General features: G+C 50.0%; 1 protein-coding gene across 1 annotated transcript in view; it reads right to left on the minus strand.

Moving 5' to 3' along the window:
- Nucleotides 1-638: 638 nt before the first annotated feature.
- The window catches only part of LOC138468291 (exportin-5-like), a 1,210,104-nt gene continuing 1,195,739 nt past the window's right edge, over nucleotides 639-15,003 (minus strand). The window contains exon 31 of the mRNA XM_069608777.1: nucleotides 639-1,475. Within this exon, the coding sequence (XP_069464878.1) occupies nucleotides 1,464-1,475 (12 nt within the window). The 3' untranslated portion in view covers nucleotides 639-1,463. The remainder of the gene's footprint in view (nucleotides 1,476-15,003) is intronic.

The raw sequence follows: 15,003 nt of genomic DNA on the forward strand, positions 1-15,003 counted from the left end.
ATGTGAGAAGATTCTACAGATTACTGAGCGGACTGCGTGCAGGTTCTTGGGAAATTGATTATTCCCATTATAGAATTGCGTGCAGGTTCTTGGGAAATCGATTATTCCCATTATAGAATCTTTAGCTGCAGAGGTTGAGAGGAGGGGCAGGCACTAGGAGTGTGTTATATTTGTTGGTTGGCACGGGCACCTGTGAATCAAGTCTGGGATGAATGTGGATTACCCAAGTCACCCATCACATTCAGTTGGTTAACACATACGCCTTGAACAGAATTGTGGGAGAGAGACCTCCCCATCCCTTGCTCAACCACCCTCCCTGCCACAAGCATATCAAATAGTTCCCTTCCTCTCTACTGCATCGTGTGGGTGCAACTTTCTAACATTCAGCGTTCATATTCACAAGTCCCCTTATAGCACCCTTGCCAAAGTAACAGAAAATTAAGTACATTTTAGGACCGACAATGTCCAATTTTGTTTAGGATGAAGAATCAGATATTGCTGTAATTTGAGAATAGGATTAATGCATGTTCAATATTGCGGACTGTCAAACGTTTCTCAATGTTACTCAAGTACATATGTGGGTGGTCACCCGTCCGATCACAACGGCTGATCTGAAATAAGTCAAACCAACATAGGGCAAGATTTTAGGAAGAAACATTTTATGATTCAGTACACCGTGAGCTGTATAAATAATAAACATGTTCTACTACTGTACAGATTAGTGAAACCTAAACTGGAACACCACACCTAGTTCCAGAGGCCACATTGTGAGGAAAATAAAAACCGATGCACGTCTTTACAGAGGCCAGACGAAAACTGTGCTGGGCTGAAACCAAAGACTTCCACAACCAAAAGGTCTATATACTAAAGACAATATTCAACATTTTAAAACCGAACAAAAGGCCTGTGCCAGTCAATGAAGGCTCCCATGTGTCTAGCAAATGTATAGAAATGCATCCCAACAAACTTGTTACAAGCACAAACGGTATAAAAATGTAAAAAGGCATGGGACAGCTGTAGAAATGCATATCAAGTATCACTTGCAGGATGAAGCTGGCAGGAGACCAACGAGGTTGCGGTATTGGAGTCAGTAAGGAGGCGATAAGAAGCGCCTGGATGGAAATCCAGTACAGAGTGATGCGGGTGCTGTTAACAGTTCCAAAGCTCAACTATTCATAGTAATTGCCGAACATTAATCTAAGTGGCCCCCAATGAAGGAACCTATTGCAGAAGTAAAATGAGCATAAACGCCAAAAACTAGTATGCCTCAATGTCCTGGGTTTAGTGAACAGTCAGGGCTCCATTGTCCTATTCAGAGAACACCAGGGCCATGCCTCCAGCTTTGAGTGGAAAAAGAGCATTGTGTCTCTTTTGGAAGAGAGGCGTACAATCCTTGTTTCTGCGTGAAGTTGGGCTTTTTCAGTTTCGTAAAGTAAGGTAAACATTTCCTGATGCAGAGATGCTCACAATCGTTTCTGCAAATGAAAACAACAAAGGGTTAAAACAGAGGATAACAGACAAATTAGTATCAATATAAAACATCTTGGCAACCAGCTAATCAATGGGAAATGTCATAGACACCAGAAGTATCTGGTTTTGGCAACTGCATCCCTCTATCTCATAGTTAGTCCGCTGTAACCATACATGGCAGAATCCATAATCCACTCACTCTTGGTTAACCATCTAGCTGCTGGACTCCCCAGCAGGTTTACAAAGGGGTTCTCAGAGGGAGAACAATGCCCCTCCGAGCCCCATGGGTGGAGTAGTCTATACCCACACTAACATATTATAAATGCTTCCAACTAGTCAGAGCCTATACAGCCAGCTGTTCAGGGATACAGGGGCTAATGCTCCATTAGGGCCACAACTTGCATTTGCATCCCTGATCAGCACCAGGTAAGGCAGGGTAAATGCACAACATTTGTGATCAGCACCAGAATTGAACCTTGTACTCATTAAAACCTCAAAGATGAACACAACCGTCCCAGTTATGAAGCACATTGATTGCTTCAAGCACAGCACCTGCAATTTCACCAATAGGGACTGCTTCCAAAGAACATCCACACTGTTGCTTGTCTTTAGTGGTTATAACAAGCTGCAGCCTGGCCTAGTTTGTGCCTGGTATACCCCACAAAGAGCTGGTAATCGACTCTCACCTTGTACATTCTGGAAATATAAAAGCTCAAAGCTCTCCTACGGTCCAACCTATGAAGTCTTTCCCTTCCTTACTAGGATGCGAAGGAGGATGCGAAGGAGGATAAAAGGCAGGTAGCACAATTTTCTGACTCAAATGAAAGTCCGAAACTACCTTAGGTAGAAAGGAGGTTCTGACCCAACCCAACCCTGGAATACAGTAAAGTGTGGCGTGGAAAAAAGTGCCTGCAATTCGCTCGCTCTACTCTAGATGTAAGAGCAACCAACATAAAGTCTTAAAGGTTAACAACCTCAATGGGCATGAGTGCAATGGTTCAAATGGAGCAGCCATCAGAAACTTCAAGACCAAGATGAGGTCCCAAACCGGAACCTGAAATGGTGAAGTTAGAAATTGAGTAACAAAAGGAATTTTAAAATAAGAGCATTCCTCCGATGAGCGCTTAAAGATAGAGAGCGCTGCTAGGCAACCCTTAATGGTCCCCAACTGAAGACCATTGTGGGCTAAATGAAGCAAAAAGGATAGAACATCCAGAGTTGAACACTGAACAGGATTAACATTCTTCTCTCTGCACCATTCGCATAACTTATTCCAACGGCAATGGTACAGAGACTTTGTTGGCGGTCGCTTGGCTGAAAGCAACACCTCCATTACATCATCCGGGAGATCCCAATCCTTGTAGCTCAACCTTTAAGAAGCCATGCGTGAAGGTTGAGTGTCCTGACCTCTGGATAGAGAACCCGATCTTCCTCTCACGAGAGAAGATCCTCTCTTTGGGGAAGACGCATCAGAGGACAAATGAAGATTTCCAGAAGATCCGGGTACACAATCTCCTGGCCAATCCAGAGCAACTAGGATCATGCGAGACCTGAACAGTCTAAACCGCCTAAGAACTTGAGAAATGACGGGGACTGGAGGAAACAGTAGCGGGAATTCCCAATCCACCACGAATGCGTCCCCTAGAGCTCCTCTGAAGAAATTTCCTTGAGCAGTACTGCTCTCGATTCCGGTTGGCGCGGTTGCAAACAGATCCACTTGCGGGGTTTCCCAAAGGGCGAAGATCTCTTGAATGACTTCAATGTACTGGGACTTCTTGAAGTTGAGGAAGAAGCCCAATTTGTGAAGGGAGTGACAGGTAACATTGAGATGATCCAAGGTTTGTTCAGGAAAACTCGCCCTCATCAGCCAATCGTCCAGGTAGGGGTAGATGTGAATCCCCCCCCTCCCGAGATGTGCTGCCACTACCAACATCAGTTTGGTGAATAGCCTTGAAGCGGATGTCAACCCAAATGGTAGGACTCGAAACTGAAAGCGTGAGCCACCAACGGCGAACCTCTGGCATTTCCTTTGCTTGAAATGGATTGGCACATGAAAATAAGCATCCTGAAGGTCCAATGACGCCAACCAATCCTGATGTTGGAGGGCCTGAAGGATCTGAGAAAGAGTTACAATCTTGAATATGTCCTTCCTGGGGGATTTGTTCAAATTTCTCAAGTACCAGCCCTTGTTCCTCTGCGCTACAGACACTGGTTCTATAGCACCTTTATCTAGCAGGGTTAATGTTTACTGCACAAGCAGCAGATCTGGAACCCTCAAAGAGTATACTCCAGGTGGATTGTCAGGAGGCTTCCGAAGAAAAGGCAGTACCCATGAGCTATTGTCTCCAGAGAGCAAGCATCCGAAGTAATGGCATGCCATTCTTCCAGATGCCGAGACAGCCTGCCCCCCACCGGTGCGCTGTGACCGAAGGCCTCAGAGCGGTTTTGAAACAGCAGTAGCAGAGCCTGATGGCAAAGAGGATGCTGTTTGAGCGGCTTTGGCACATCTATCTCGTCCACCACGAGGAAACTTCCATTGGCCTCTTTGACTGGCCATTCCTCTCACCCTTCCAAATGAGGAGTAACAACAAAAGGATCTACCCCTCCATTGCTCTCCACTAGGATTTAAAGGCTGAGGCTGCCTAACAGCAGCGCCCAGAGACTTGGCGGCTGCCTTAGAGGTCCGCAGCTTCTCAAGGCTCTTGTCAGCCTTGCTGTCAAAAAGGTGAGACCCGTCAAATGGCATGTTCAGAAGTCTAGCCTGCATATCCGGTGCAAAACCAGACTACCGCAACCACGCAAATCTGCGTATTACCTGCTGACACTGTCTGCAACATCCAACCAAGACTGAAGGGATTCACACATTGCTTCCTTGCCGTACTTAAGAGCTAGGAAGCCCTCCCTTTCTTCCCCTTTGGGAATATGCTCAGCCGCCATAGATATCCAATCCCACAGAGGTTACAAACATCTTGCCAAGTCACAAGAGGAGTTGGCTGCCTTCAACGCCATACTCCCAGCTGAAAATACCTTGCATGCCCATCCATCGATGCGCTTATCGTCCCTATCCGGAGGGATGGTAATGTACGCAGCCTGGACCACCAGACTCAGGAGTGGGGTGAGATGACATAACCGGGTTCGCTCCCGGAGGGGCAGTATTTTCTCGTTAGCGACTTGTTTACCGCTGGATTAGTCTCTGGGGTTTCCCAATTTTTAGCCACCCGGTTCTGCAGAGCCGCATGAAACGGCAATATGGGATATGTAGGACCACCCGGATACAAAATGTCCATAATATCAACTTGATCATAGGGGGCAGTAGGCCTGGCCCAGCCCAAATACACCACCACTCTCGACATAAGGCGTCAGTAAGAGGAGTCGGCATGCTCACCAATGTCTGATCTGCCGAATTCCAGCTCAGGAGAAGTGTCTATACCACTTACATTATGCAAGGTATCACAAAGATCCTGCATCCTACTCCCCTCCGATATGAGGCATTCTGGAACATCAGGGGTCCCAATCTGGAGATCAAAAGGAGCCTCAACTTCATCAGAATGTTCCTCCTCCACACAAATGGAGGTGAGGGACTTTAAAAAGTCTCTTTGGTAGAGGAGCACACCTTTTCGCAGGAAGCACAGCTAGAGGCTTCAAAGTAGACGACTTGGACTAAGACACTGCCTTTTTAGGTTGTTCTACAGGCGCTGATGGCGTCGACAACGGCTCCGAAGGCATCGAGGGCCTGATCGGGGTGGAGGACCCAACAGGCAATATCGACTGGCGTGGCGCCGATGGCTTTGAGGGTTTTGATGGTTTCAATGGAGACTAAAACCGTGACCTCGCTTCATGTCTCAAGCGATCCTTATGTACCTTGTCTGAACAAGGCCTCAAAGGCTCTCGATGAGGATTGCACAGTTTACTCGGGCTCAAGAGCGCACAAGTATCCAGCTGAGACCGTTCCCTGCCAGCTTCAACAGAAGGCGCGGATGGGGCCTTGCCCTGCTGTTCGAAAATGTCAAGCATTGCCACCAGGAAAGCTTCCCAATCTTCAGACGTTGAATGTTTGGACAGACAACTCACACTATTGGGGGTGCCGCCTGAAGACGAGGAAGGCGACCAGTGGTGCCTTCTTCTCGAGCGCTTCAACGAGGACCAGTGGCAGGTACCACTCCGGGACCTTGAGCGCTTGGCCTCCATCCTCTGAAGAGAGTCACCTCTCGACTCATCGGTCGAAGGCCCAGCAGGTCGGGATTTATGGGGCTTGGGCACCTTGCCTACCTTGAGTTTCCCCTTTCGTTCCCGCAAGGCCTTTCCAGTCATCAACTGGCACTTTGAGCACGTATCCATGTGATGGCCCCCACGAGACAGCACAGATGGGGATCTGTGATGGACATCTTGTATCCGCAGTCCCGGCATTTCTTGAACCCGGACCGATGTGTCGTCCGAGTGAAAGAAAGACATATCGAAGAAAATCTTCACAGCAAATACTTTGAAAGTACAAGGTGCGCTGAGTTTCATGAAGTAAACACATTTGCGGAAAAAAGCAGCTGAGCTGTGGACACTACAAGTCAAAAATGAGGAATACATTTCATCCATTCGAAATGCATATCCAGTAGCACTTGCAGGATGAAGCTGGCAGGAGACCAACGGGTTTCGGTTTTAGAGTCAGTAGTAAGGAGGTCATCAGAAGGCCTGTAGATAACCAGTGTTAGGGGCGTTTTCCTGAAGTCTGCCAGCAGGTGACACTCTATAAAACTATTCCTTTGCTACACAGGCCTAAACTTTAGTATAAGTCTGTACTACCCAAAGGTTTGGTAGGTTGGTAGAGCACCCATGCTCATTTTAGGAGGAGGAGGATGTGAGCTGTAGCTAAGTACAATGCACTCAGCAAATACATAGGCCCAAAGAAGCTCTAACACACTGTTATAGTAAAACAGATTCATTTTATATACACATGACAAAGTTGTATTCAGGTATGTAAGTACTACTTAAACTAATTTACACAGCAGACACCAAGCAATACTTTAGGCGAGTAAACCAATTGGAAGGAAATGTACAGTTCCTGAACACAGTTCAAAAGGAAATAAAATCCCTTATAGTCACTGAGATAAAGTTCTTTTGTAGGGATAAAAAGGGTTATTAGCACCAGCAATAGCAGTTCAATACTTGTTTAGTCTTCTAATACTTTTCAATGGCAACACGGCTTCAGTAGTCCTCCCTAACTAGTTGTGAGTTCTTCAGAGTCAGTTTAACAGCAATGCAGTTGAAGCACAGTAGTAGACTAGATTAACTTTGATTATAACTAAGTAGAATGCTTTTGTAGGTTGAAACGTTATCAGGGACCTTGGAAAGGACTCCCTAAAGGCGCACAAGCATGAGGCCTGGGCGAATGGTGGTGAACACCCAAACACCGGATACAGGACTCCAGTAACAACGGAGCAACAAAATGGCTTGAGGCAAGTTCTATCTCGAGTCCCACAGTACCGTAGTAGGAAAATGCAGCTGGATTCATTCACGGTGCAGCAGGGGCGGTGGAACCTGTCTCCAGTTCCTTGGTTGTGGTAACGAAAGGAGGGACTCTGGAAGGGAGGTCGCAGCAGATGTCGAGAAAGGGCTCTCAGCAAGGAATTCTTCACACTCCCGTCAGTCTGCAGTTTTGATGCCTTTTTACAAGCTCCAAGAGAACGTTTACAGCCAGATCAATCTGCCTCGGTTCTTCAGTCCTGCACTCTAGTGAGGGAACTTTGGGGAGCGGTACCTTGTCTCTGGAGGTCCTACTAGACCTTGCAAATGTGCTGGGAGGATTAGTTCATGGGAAGACGATGCACTGCAATTGGGTCGGAGGTCCCCTGGTATTGGCGGTTTGCAGACCCTGGAAAGTCATAGAAAGTCAGGGGATGGCTCGTTCTGCAGGTTGTCTTATGCCTAATTGGGCCCACCAGCCAAAAGGGATGGAGTCCTCTTCGGAGCTTCTCTGTCGATTTAAAAACGGAGTCAGGACAGAGGTGGTCTCTTTGCGGGTACTGCAAGGAACTGAAGGCGTTTCTGGCCTTCTTATAAAGAAGATTTATTACATGCTTAAGACCCAGGTGTCTAAGCGCAGACCCAGGGATCGAACCTGTGTTGCTGTGTGTCTTGCTTCCAAGGCGGGCACGTTGCCCCTGAGCTATCCTCCCGAGCCATCTTCTATTTCAGTGGTTGACTTGCCTTCTGCCTCATGAACCTCGCCTTTTATCAGGATTTCACACACAATCACCACATACTCTCCCTGCAGATTTCTGCAAACTGCATACTTTCCTTGCAGTTTGCAGAAAGGGGCAGGTGGCGGGCCGATCAGGAAAGCCAGTACCCCAGTGGGAACTGGTTACTTTCAGGCACATCAGCAGAGAAAGGATAGAGTTTCGGGATCCTCCCATGCTTCCAGTCCTTGCAGACACACTGGAGCTTCCCGCCAAAGACAAAATTCAAATCAGGACTTCCCCTCCTAGGATGATAGAAGGACCAAGAAAGAACAATCACAGAAGAAATGGCAAACTTTGAAAGGAGCCACCATGTTGGAACATAGGTGACCCTCCTGTGCATAACCACAGCTGTGAATAGAATCTGCAGTGGAAAAATGCACAAAGGTTAGTTCGAACACGTTCACCACCACCAGCCATAACTATAGGATTGTTACTGTAACCAAAATTTTACAGGAGCAGAGAGAGAATGGGGATACTAGGTAACCCCTCATCACTCCACATAGGGTCGTGTGTGCGGATCCCTCAAAAGGAAAAGTTTAGGATATAAAGTATCCCACTAACCTTGAGGACAGTAGTTTTCAAGGAAGATTAAGGGATAGAAAAAGGAGAGCCCAGGGGGCTACCAGCAACACTGCACATAGGGTGCTGTGGGCTGCAAAATGGAAACAGATACCTTAAAAAAGGTATGGAGGAAAGCGCTGCTCCATATAAATAAAGTAAAACATAGAACAGTGTTCCAATGATTAGAGCAACACAGAAGGAAAGAGGGGGGAAAAAAAGGCTACACATTCAGGAGAACAGGAAAAAGGCCTAGATGTCTAGCAAAAAGTGCTGGGGGGTCTCACCAGGAGAGAGGGTCAAGCATAAAACAGATAATCCCCAACAACCAGCAAACCACATGGGTTGAATTCCCACAAGACCCATTAAACACAAACCCTTCATAAAGTATAAAGTAGGGTCATAAATTGTATTTAAGTGGTCAAAATTAATATCAACATTTCTTCTGACATTTAGCATAACCAAGATTCAGCTCACTCAAAATATCCTACCTGTGCCAACTACAACTGTAGTGAACTTCCAGCACTGAGGCTTTTCCGGATAAATAGAAGGAGCCAACTCCAGGGGAGTCAACACCTTGGTCTTGGGTCAAAAACATGGGGTACAGAGCAGGACGATGGAGGCCTATGGTTGCGGATGCACCCAGCATGAAGGGGAGCTAATTAAGAGGAGCAGGAAGCTGGGTCTAGTATGTGTTGCGGCAAGAATACAAGGGGATTCAAGTGATGCCAGTACAAGAGTAAAGTTATTTGCCCTGATAGATATAGCAAGATGATATTTTGGCAGTGCTTAGTACTTTGTTAAATATTAGTTGGTAGAAGTGCAATTATAGGAGTTCAGGAATTCATGTGAAAGGGGTAACCGGCTAGAATGGCTATTGTTCCATACAAACTCAGCAACCAGAAGTAAGGACCTGGGACTGCAAGGCTTATGTGTTCCATCACAGCGAGTCAAAAGTTTATTTGTGTGAGAAACGTGGGTGTGGTGGCCAGTGAAGGGAGACTGGGAAAAGGTTAAGTTGGGGTGCAATTGGGCTGCCAACCCTGCTTTCCAACAGTTTGGGATTGTCTGGTGTCCATGTGAATGGTTCGGGGTCTAACCCTATAAGGCTCAAAGTATATAATGAGTGGGCTGCAGGCCATTGTTCAGTTAAAGAGAAGTAGGATGTTTAAAGCTAGATCTTCTGATCTATGTCTGGCATGACCTCTGAAAGAAATCTTTAATGGCATGAAGAACCACCTTATGTTTATAAAATATAATGTGGGCGTCTCGCAAGCTAAATCTGAAAATTTCCAAATTCCAAACTGGGGGAGGGGAGGGTGGGACACAAGTAGAACAGAGTTGCAATGATTGCTGACATAGCTACATGAATTAACTCAATGCTAGCGTGGGGCATGGAAGACTTCCATGACTGCGCAATTAGAGAGCAGGACACTGCCAGGATTGAAGCAAATTTGTTTTAAATGGACATCTTTTAGTCCCGTCTGTAAGGAAGGCATGGAATCAACAGCAAGACAGACGAGTGACCACAGTTGAAGGGTGTTTATTGAACTTCCAAATCTACAGATGGGGAGCAAGCTACGACCATCAAATAATAAAAGCAGTCCTAGTAGTGTCTTGTCAAAATAAAAATGGCCTATACTAATAAACCTATTGCCAATCCTTAAATGCCAATAGTGTGGGAAACAAGGTCATGCAAAAGAAAGACGTGTTCAGAAAGAAATAATATGTCTGAATGTTCCGGCCGTTGGCCTCTGTTAGGGAGAATTCTCATAAATGTGCTAATTCCCTTCACCTTAGAGACCCCTAGAAACTTTGCTAGATTTTGAGGACTTTATTTTCTTTTTAACTGGAGAGAGTGTGAGCCTTTTTCTCACTCATGTATTTTGATGTGTATTTTACTCGTGTTCTTTGATTGTGGAGTTTTAGACAACTCCATAGGCATCATCTTTTGATGTGTCTCACACAGCACCCTCAGTGCAGTGACACGTAGAAGCCTTTCAGGCTGTCCCAAGGTTTAAAGATCTGCTATGGGATAAACTACTGTTTCCCAGAGAAAGTAAAGTGAAATTGACTTCACTAGTCTTTACAAATTCCTAGACCCAGCACAGACTATCTTACTATAGAGGGCTGGGGGTGAGGTGGGGGGGGGCTGGTGGCAGTGGTTTTACAACAAACTACCATGATTTTACCCAACCGCAAACACCGGTAGCGTTAAATTGTAGGGGAGCCATGGTTTTCAAGATGGCGTCTGAGCCTCCTTTGTTTAAACGGGTCTCGGTCTTTTTTCACCATTTAATTTTGGAAAAGTCCTTCTAGAGTGTCTCTGCGAGCCACACCAGGGTTGGTCCCTTCTTTGTTCCTATGCCTTTGGCGGGTGTTAGGCAGAATTCCATGCAGTGCCCTTAGGGACCACTACATACAATTAAGACTACAGGTGGCAATACAAGTTTTACCTTTGGTACAAGCCTGTACTACTAGGTTATAATGGTAGCAGTAGCTGAGCAGCCAGGCTTATCTCAAGAGTATGGAACAAGTTACTTACCTGTAACTGTTGTTCTCCAGCATGGGTCTGGCATGGATTCACATGCTCATGAATATTCCCCGTCGTCAGGCTGGGAATCCTCGGTAAAGAAAAAACCAGTATCAGTTTCGTTTCTGATCTGTCTTTCGTAGTAATAACCAATCACTGGTCTCTGCGTCATACTGACCACAGCCAATGACTGCCCTCTACCTAAGCACCGCCTCTGGCAGCCATCTTCAGATTTGGAAGCACGTGAAGTGGCAGTATGACCAAGTGAAGAGCCGCAGAGGGGTAGGCGGGAGGGTTCGCATGTGAATCCATGCCAGACCCATGCTGGAGAACAACAGTTACAGGTAAGTAACTTGTTCCTTCTCCAGCATGGGGTCTGGCATGGATTCACATGCTCATGAATAAAGAATACATAGCAGTACACACATGCACAACCACGGGAGGTGGCAAAGGCTCAACATTAAGCATCACATTAACTCAACATTAAGCATCTTACCTCCTCACCAGGCTCACCTCAGGCGAACAGGTTGCGCAGCACTGCTTGGCCGACCCTGGACTCCTCCCTGGAATCCCGGTCGACGCAGTAGAATTTCGTGAAGGTGTGCGTCGACCTCCACGTAGCAGCCCTGCATATGTCCAGCAGGGGCACACCAGATAGGAACGCCGTGGTAGCTGCGATCGCTCTGGTGGAATGGGCTCTCGGACGGCCAGGCAGCGGTCGGTTTGCCAACCGGTGACAGTACATGATACAGCCGGAGAGCCATCTGGAGATGGAAGCCTTCGAGAGAGCCTTCCCCTGATTGACAGGTCCAAAGTTCACAAAGAGTTGTGACGTCTTCCGAAAACCTTTCGTGCGGTCCACGTAGAACTTCAGCGCTCTAGCTACATCCAGCGAGTGCAAAGTCCTCTCAGCCGGCGACGAAGGCGACGGGAAGAACACAGGTAACACCAAGGGTTCGTTGAGATGAAAGTCCGACGGTACCTTGGGCATGAAGGAGGGGTGCGTCCTGAGCACTACCCTCGTGTCGTGGAAAGTCAAGTACGGGGCCTTGCAGGAAAGGGCCTGGATCTCTCCCACTCGTCGTGCGGAGGTGATGGCCACGAGAAAAGCTGTTTTCCACGATAGAAACTTCAACGGGGCCGAGTGCAGAGGCTCGAACGGAGGTCCCATGAGTTTGGTCAGCACCACGTTGAGCTCCCACGCCGGGGCCGGAGCCTTCACCGGCGGGAACGATCTGAACAGTCCCTTCATGAACTCTTTCACCAGACGATGAGACCACAAGGACGTCCGGCCCGTGGTTCTGGTGTATCGGGAGATCGCAGCAAGATGAATCTTGATGGACGCGTGTGCCAGACCAGCTTTGGCCAGCGTCAGCAGGTACGGCAGCACTTGGGGAGCCGTAATCCGTAGAGGGTTAATCTTCTGTGCGTGGCACCAGACAGAGAACCTCTTCCATTTGTGTCCGTAGCATTTAAGAGTCGAGGACGCCCTGGCCTTTGCAAGAACCTCTCTGCAATCGGCCGGTATGTCGTATCCTCCAAACTCTAGCGCTGCAGGAGCCAGGCCTGCAAGTTCAGCGACTTCGGGTCGTGGTGGAGGATGGCGCCTCCTTCCCTGGAGAGTAGATCCGCGTCCGCCGGCAGCTTGATTGGCGGGGACGCCGACAAGTCCAGAAGGTCCGGGAACCATATCTGCCTCGGCCACGCAGGTGCGACGAGGATCATCCTGCACCGTGACCTCTTGAGCTGGTTGACGAGCCGGATTAGCAGAGGCAAGGGAGGGAACGCGTAGAGGAACAGGCCCTCCCAGGGGAACGAGAAAGCATCGCCCATGCTCCTCGTCTGGGGAAACCTGCTGGCGAACCTCCGGCACTTGGTGTTCGTCGCCGTCGCGAACAGGTCGATCTGGGGTGTGCCCCACCGTCGGAAGAGGCGATCCACCAGATCCTGCCGTAGTTCCCACTCGTGGCACGAGCGCAGCTCCCTGCTGAGTGAGTCGGCGATGGTGTTTTTTATCCCTGCCAGATGAAACGGCACCAGAAGAATCCCTTGGGCGACGGCCCAATGCCACAGGTCCTGCGCCTCCTTGGACAGCGCTGGGGACCTGGTTCCGCCCTGTTTCCTGATGTAAAACATGGTGGTGGTGTTGTCGGTGAAGATCCTCACCACCTTGCCCTTGAGGGACGGAAGGAAGGACCTGAGGGCCCAAAACACTGCACGGAGCTCCAGGACGTTGATATGCAGGGACTTCTCCGTCGGGAGCCAGAGTCCCCTTGCGTGCAGATTTTCGGTGTGCGCTCCCCACCCTTCTAGGGAGGCATCCGTGGTCACAGTCACCTGGTGGGCTGGGGTCTGGAAGTCCATGCCCGCCGTCAGATGCGCGCGGGTGCCCCACCACCGTATCGCTCGTCGGAAACTCTCGTCGAGCTTGATCCTTTCCTCGAAGCTGCCCGTCGTCTGGATCCAGCGCGCATCCAGGAACTCTTGCAACGGGCGCATCCGGAGCCTGCACATGGGAATGAGGTAGATGCAGGAAGACATCATCCCGAGGAGGGACTTGATGGACCTCACCTTGGCCGCGTCGGCCACCAACATCCGTTGCACCTTGCCCAGGATGGTCCTGGTCCTCTCCTCCGACGGGGAGGCCAGAAGGGACACTGTGTCGAGCCTCGCTCCCAGAAACAGTGCGACTTGCGCGGGCACCAGGTGGGATTTGGCGTAGTTCACGGAGAATCCCAGGTCCGTGAGGAGTTGGACGGTCCTTGCCGTGTGGACCACGGCGAGCTCCCTCGTCTTGGCGCGGATGAGCCAGTCGTCCAGGTAGGGGTAGACGTGAATCCCCTCGCGGCGCAGCTGCGCCGCCACCGGTGCGAGGCACTTGGTGAAAACCCTGGGTGCCGACCGCAGTCCGAAGGGAAGGGCTTTGAACTGGTAATGACGCCCTTGGACCACGAATCTGAGGAATTTTCGGTGCCCCTTTAGGATGGGAATGTGGAAGTAGGCATCCTCCAAATCCAACGACGATAGGAAGTCTCCTTCCTCCAGCTGACCCAGGACGTGCTGGAGGGTGACCATCCGGAACTTCTGCGCCTTGATGAACTTGTTCAGGCGTCGCAGGTCCAGGATGGGGCGCCATCCTCCCGTCTTCTTCTTCACGAGGAAGTAACGCGAGTAGACTCCGGAGCCCCGAAGCCTCTTTGGGACGAGTTCGATGGCGCCCTTTCTGAGCATCGCCTTTACCTCCAGGAGAAGTTGAGGGACGTGAAGTTCTTTCCTGGCCACGGGGGGGACGCGCGGGCACCTTCTTTGAAACTCGAGCGCGTGGCCCCGGGCCAGGGCGTCCAGCACCCAACGGTCGGTGGAGATGGACTCCCACACGCTGACGAAGCCCGCCAGCCGGCCTCCCACCGGGGTGCTTCGGTGGGGGCCCGACCCCACGGCCGGTTCAATCCTGCTTGGACGCGGCCTTGCCGCCTTGGCGACGACGGCGGGGTCCGCCAGACTTGCCTCGTCCTCTGTAGGCCTCTTGCGACGACGAGCGGGCCGCTTGACGGTAGGAAGCGAAACCGCCGCCGGAACCTTTGGAGGCGCCCTTGCCTCCGCCGCTCCGAAAGGGCGTCCGCCGTTGCTGCAGTACTCCAAGGGCCCGGGCCGTCTCAGTATCCGCCTTGATGGCCTGAAGGGAATCGTCCACTGTCTTCCCAAACAGGTTGTTCCCGTCGAAGGGCATGTCCAGGACCCTGGTCTGGACGTCCTGCCGAAAGTCCGTAGCCTTGAGCCATCCGCGACGTCGAAGGCAAACGCCGTTGCCCATCTGGCGGAACCCAGTGTCGGCGATGTCCGTCGCCACGGTGATGGCGTGGTCCGAGGCCACCTCACCTTCCTGCAGGATCTCAAGGGCCTCCGCCCTCTTGTCGTCCGGCAGAAAATCCAGCAGGGGAGCTATCTTGTACCAGAGTTCCCTGTCGTAGCGGGCCACGATAGCCAAGGCGTTGGCCGCTTTAATCGTCGTCGCCGCCGACGAGATGACTCTGCGCCCCATGGCATCCAATTTCTTTCCCTCGCCGTCCGGCGGGGAAGTCGACGTGGAGGCCGCACCCCCCCCCGCTTTCTTCCTGGCTGCCGCGGAGACGACGGAGTCCGGGGTAGGCTGCGCCCGGAGGCATAGGGGGGCCGAGTCCGGGACCCGGTACTTTTTCTCGTACCGGT

The sequence above is a fragment of the Ambystoma mexicanum genome, chromosome 4q, assembly GCF_040938575.1.
Source record: "Ambystoma mexicanum isolate Mex_15411 chromosome 4q, UKY_AmexF1_1, whole genome shotgun sequence".
Taxonomy (NCBI): domain Eukaryota; kingdom Metazoa; phylum Chordata; class Amphibia; order Caudata; family Ambystomatidae; genus Ambystoma; species Ambystoma mexicanum.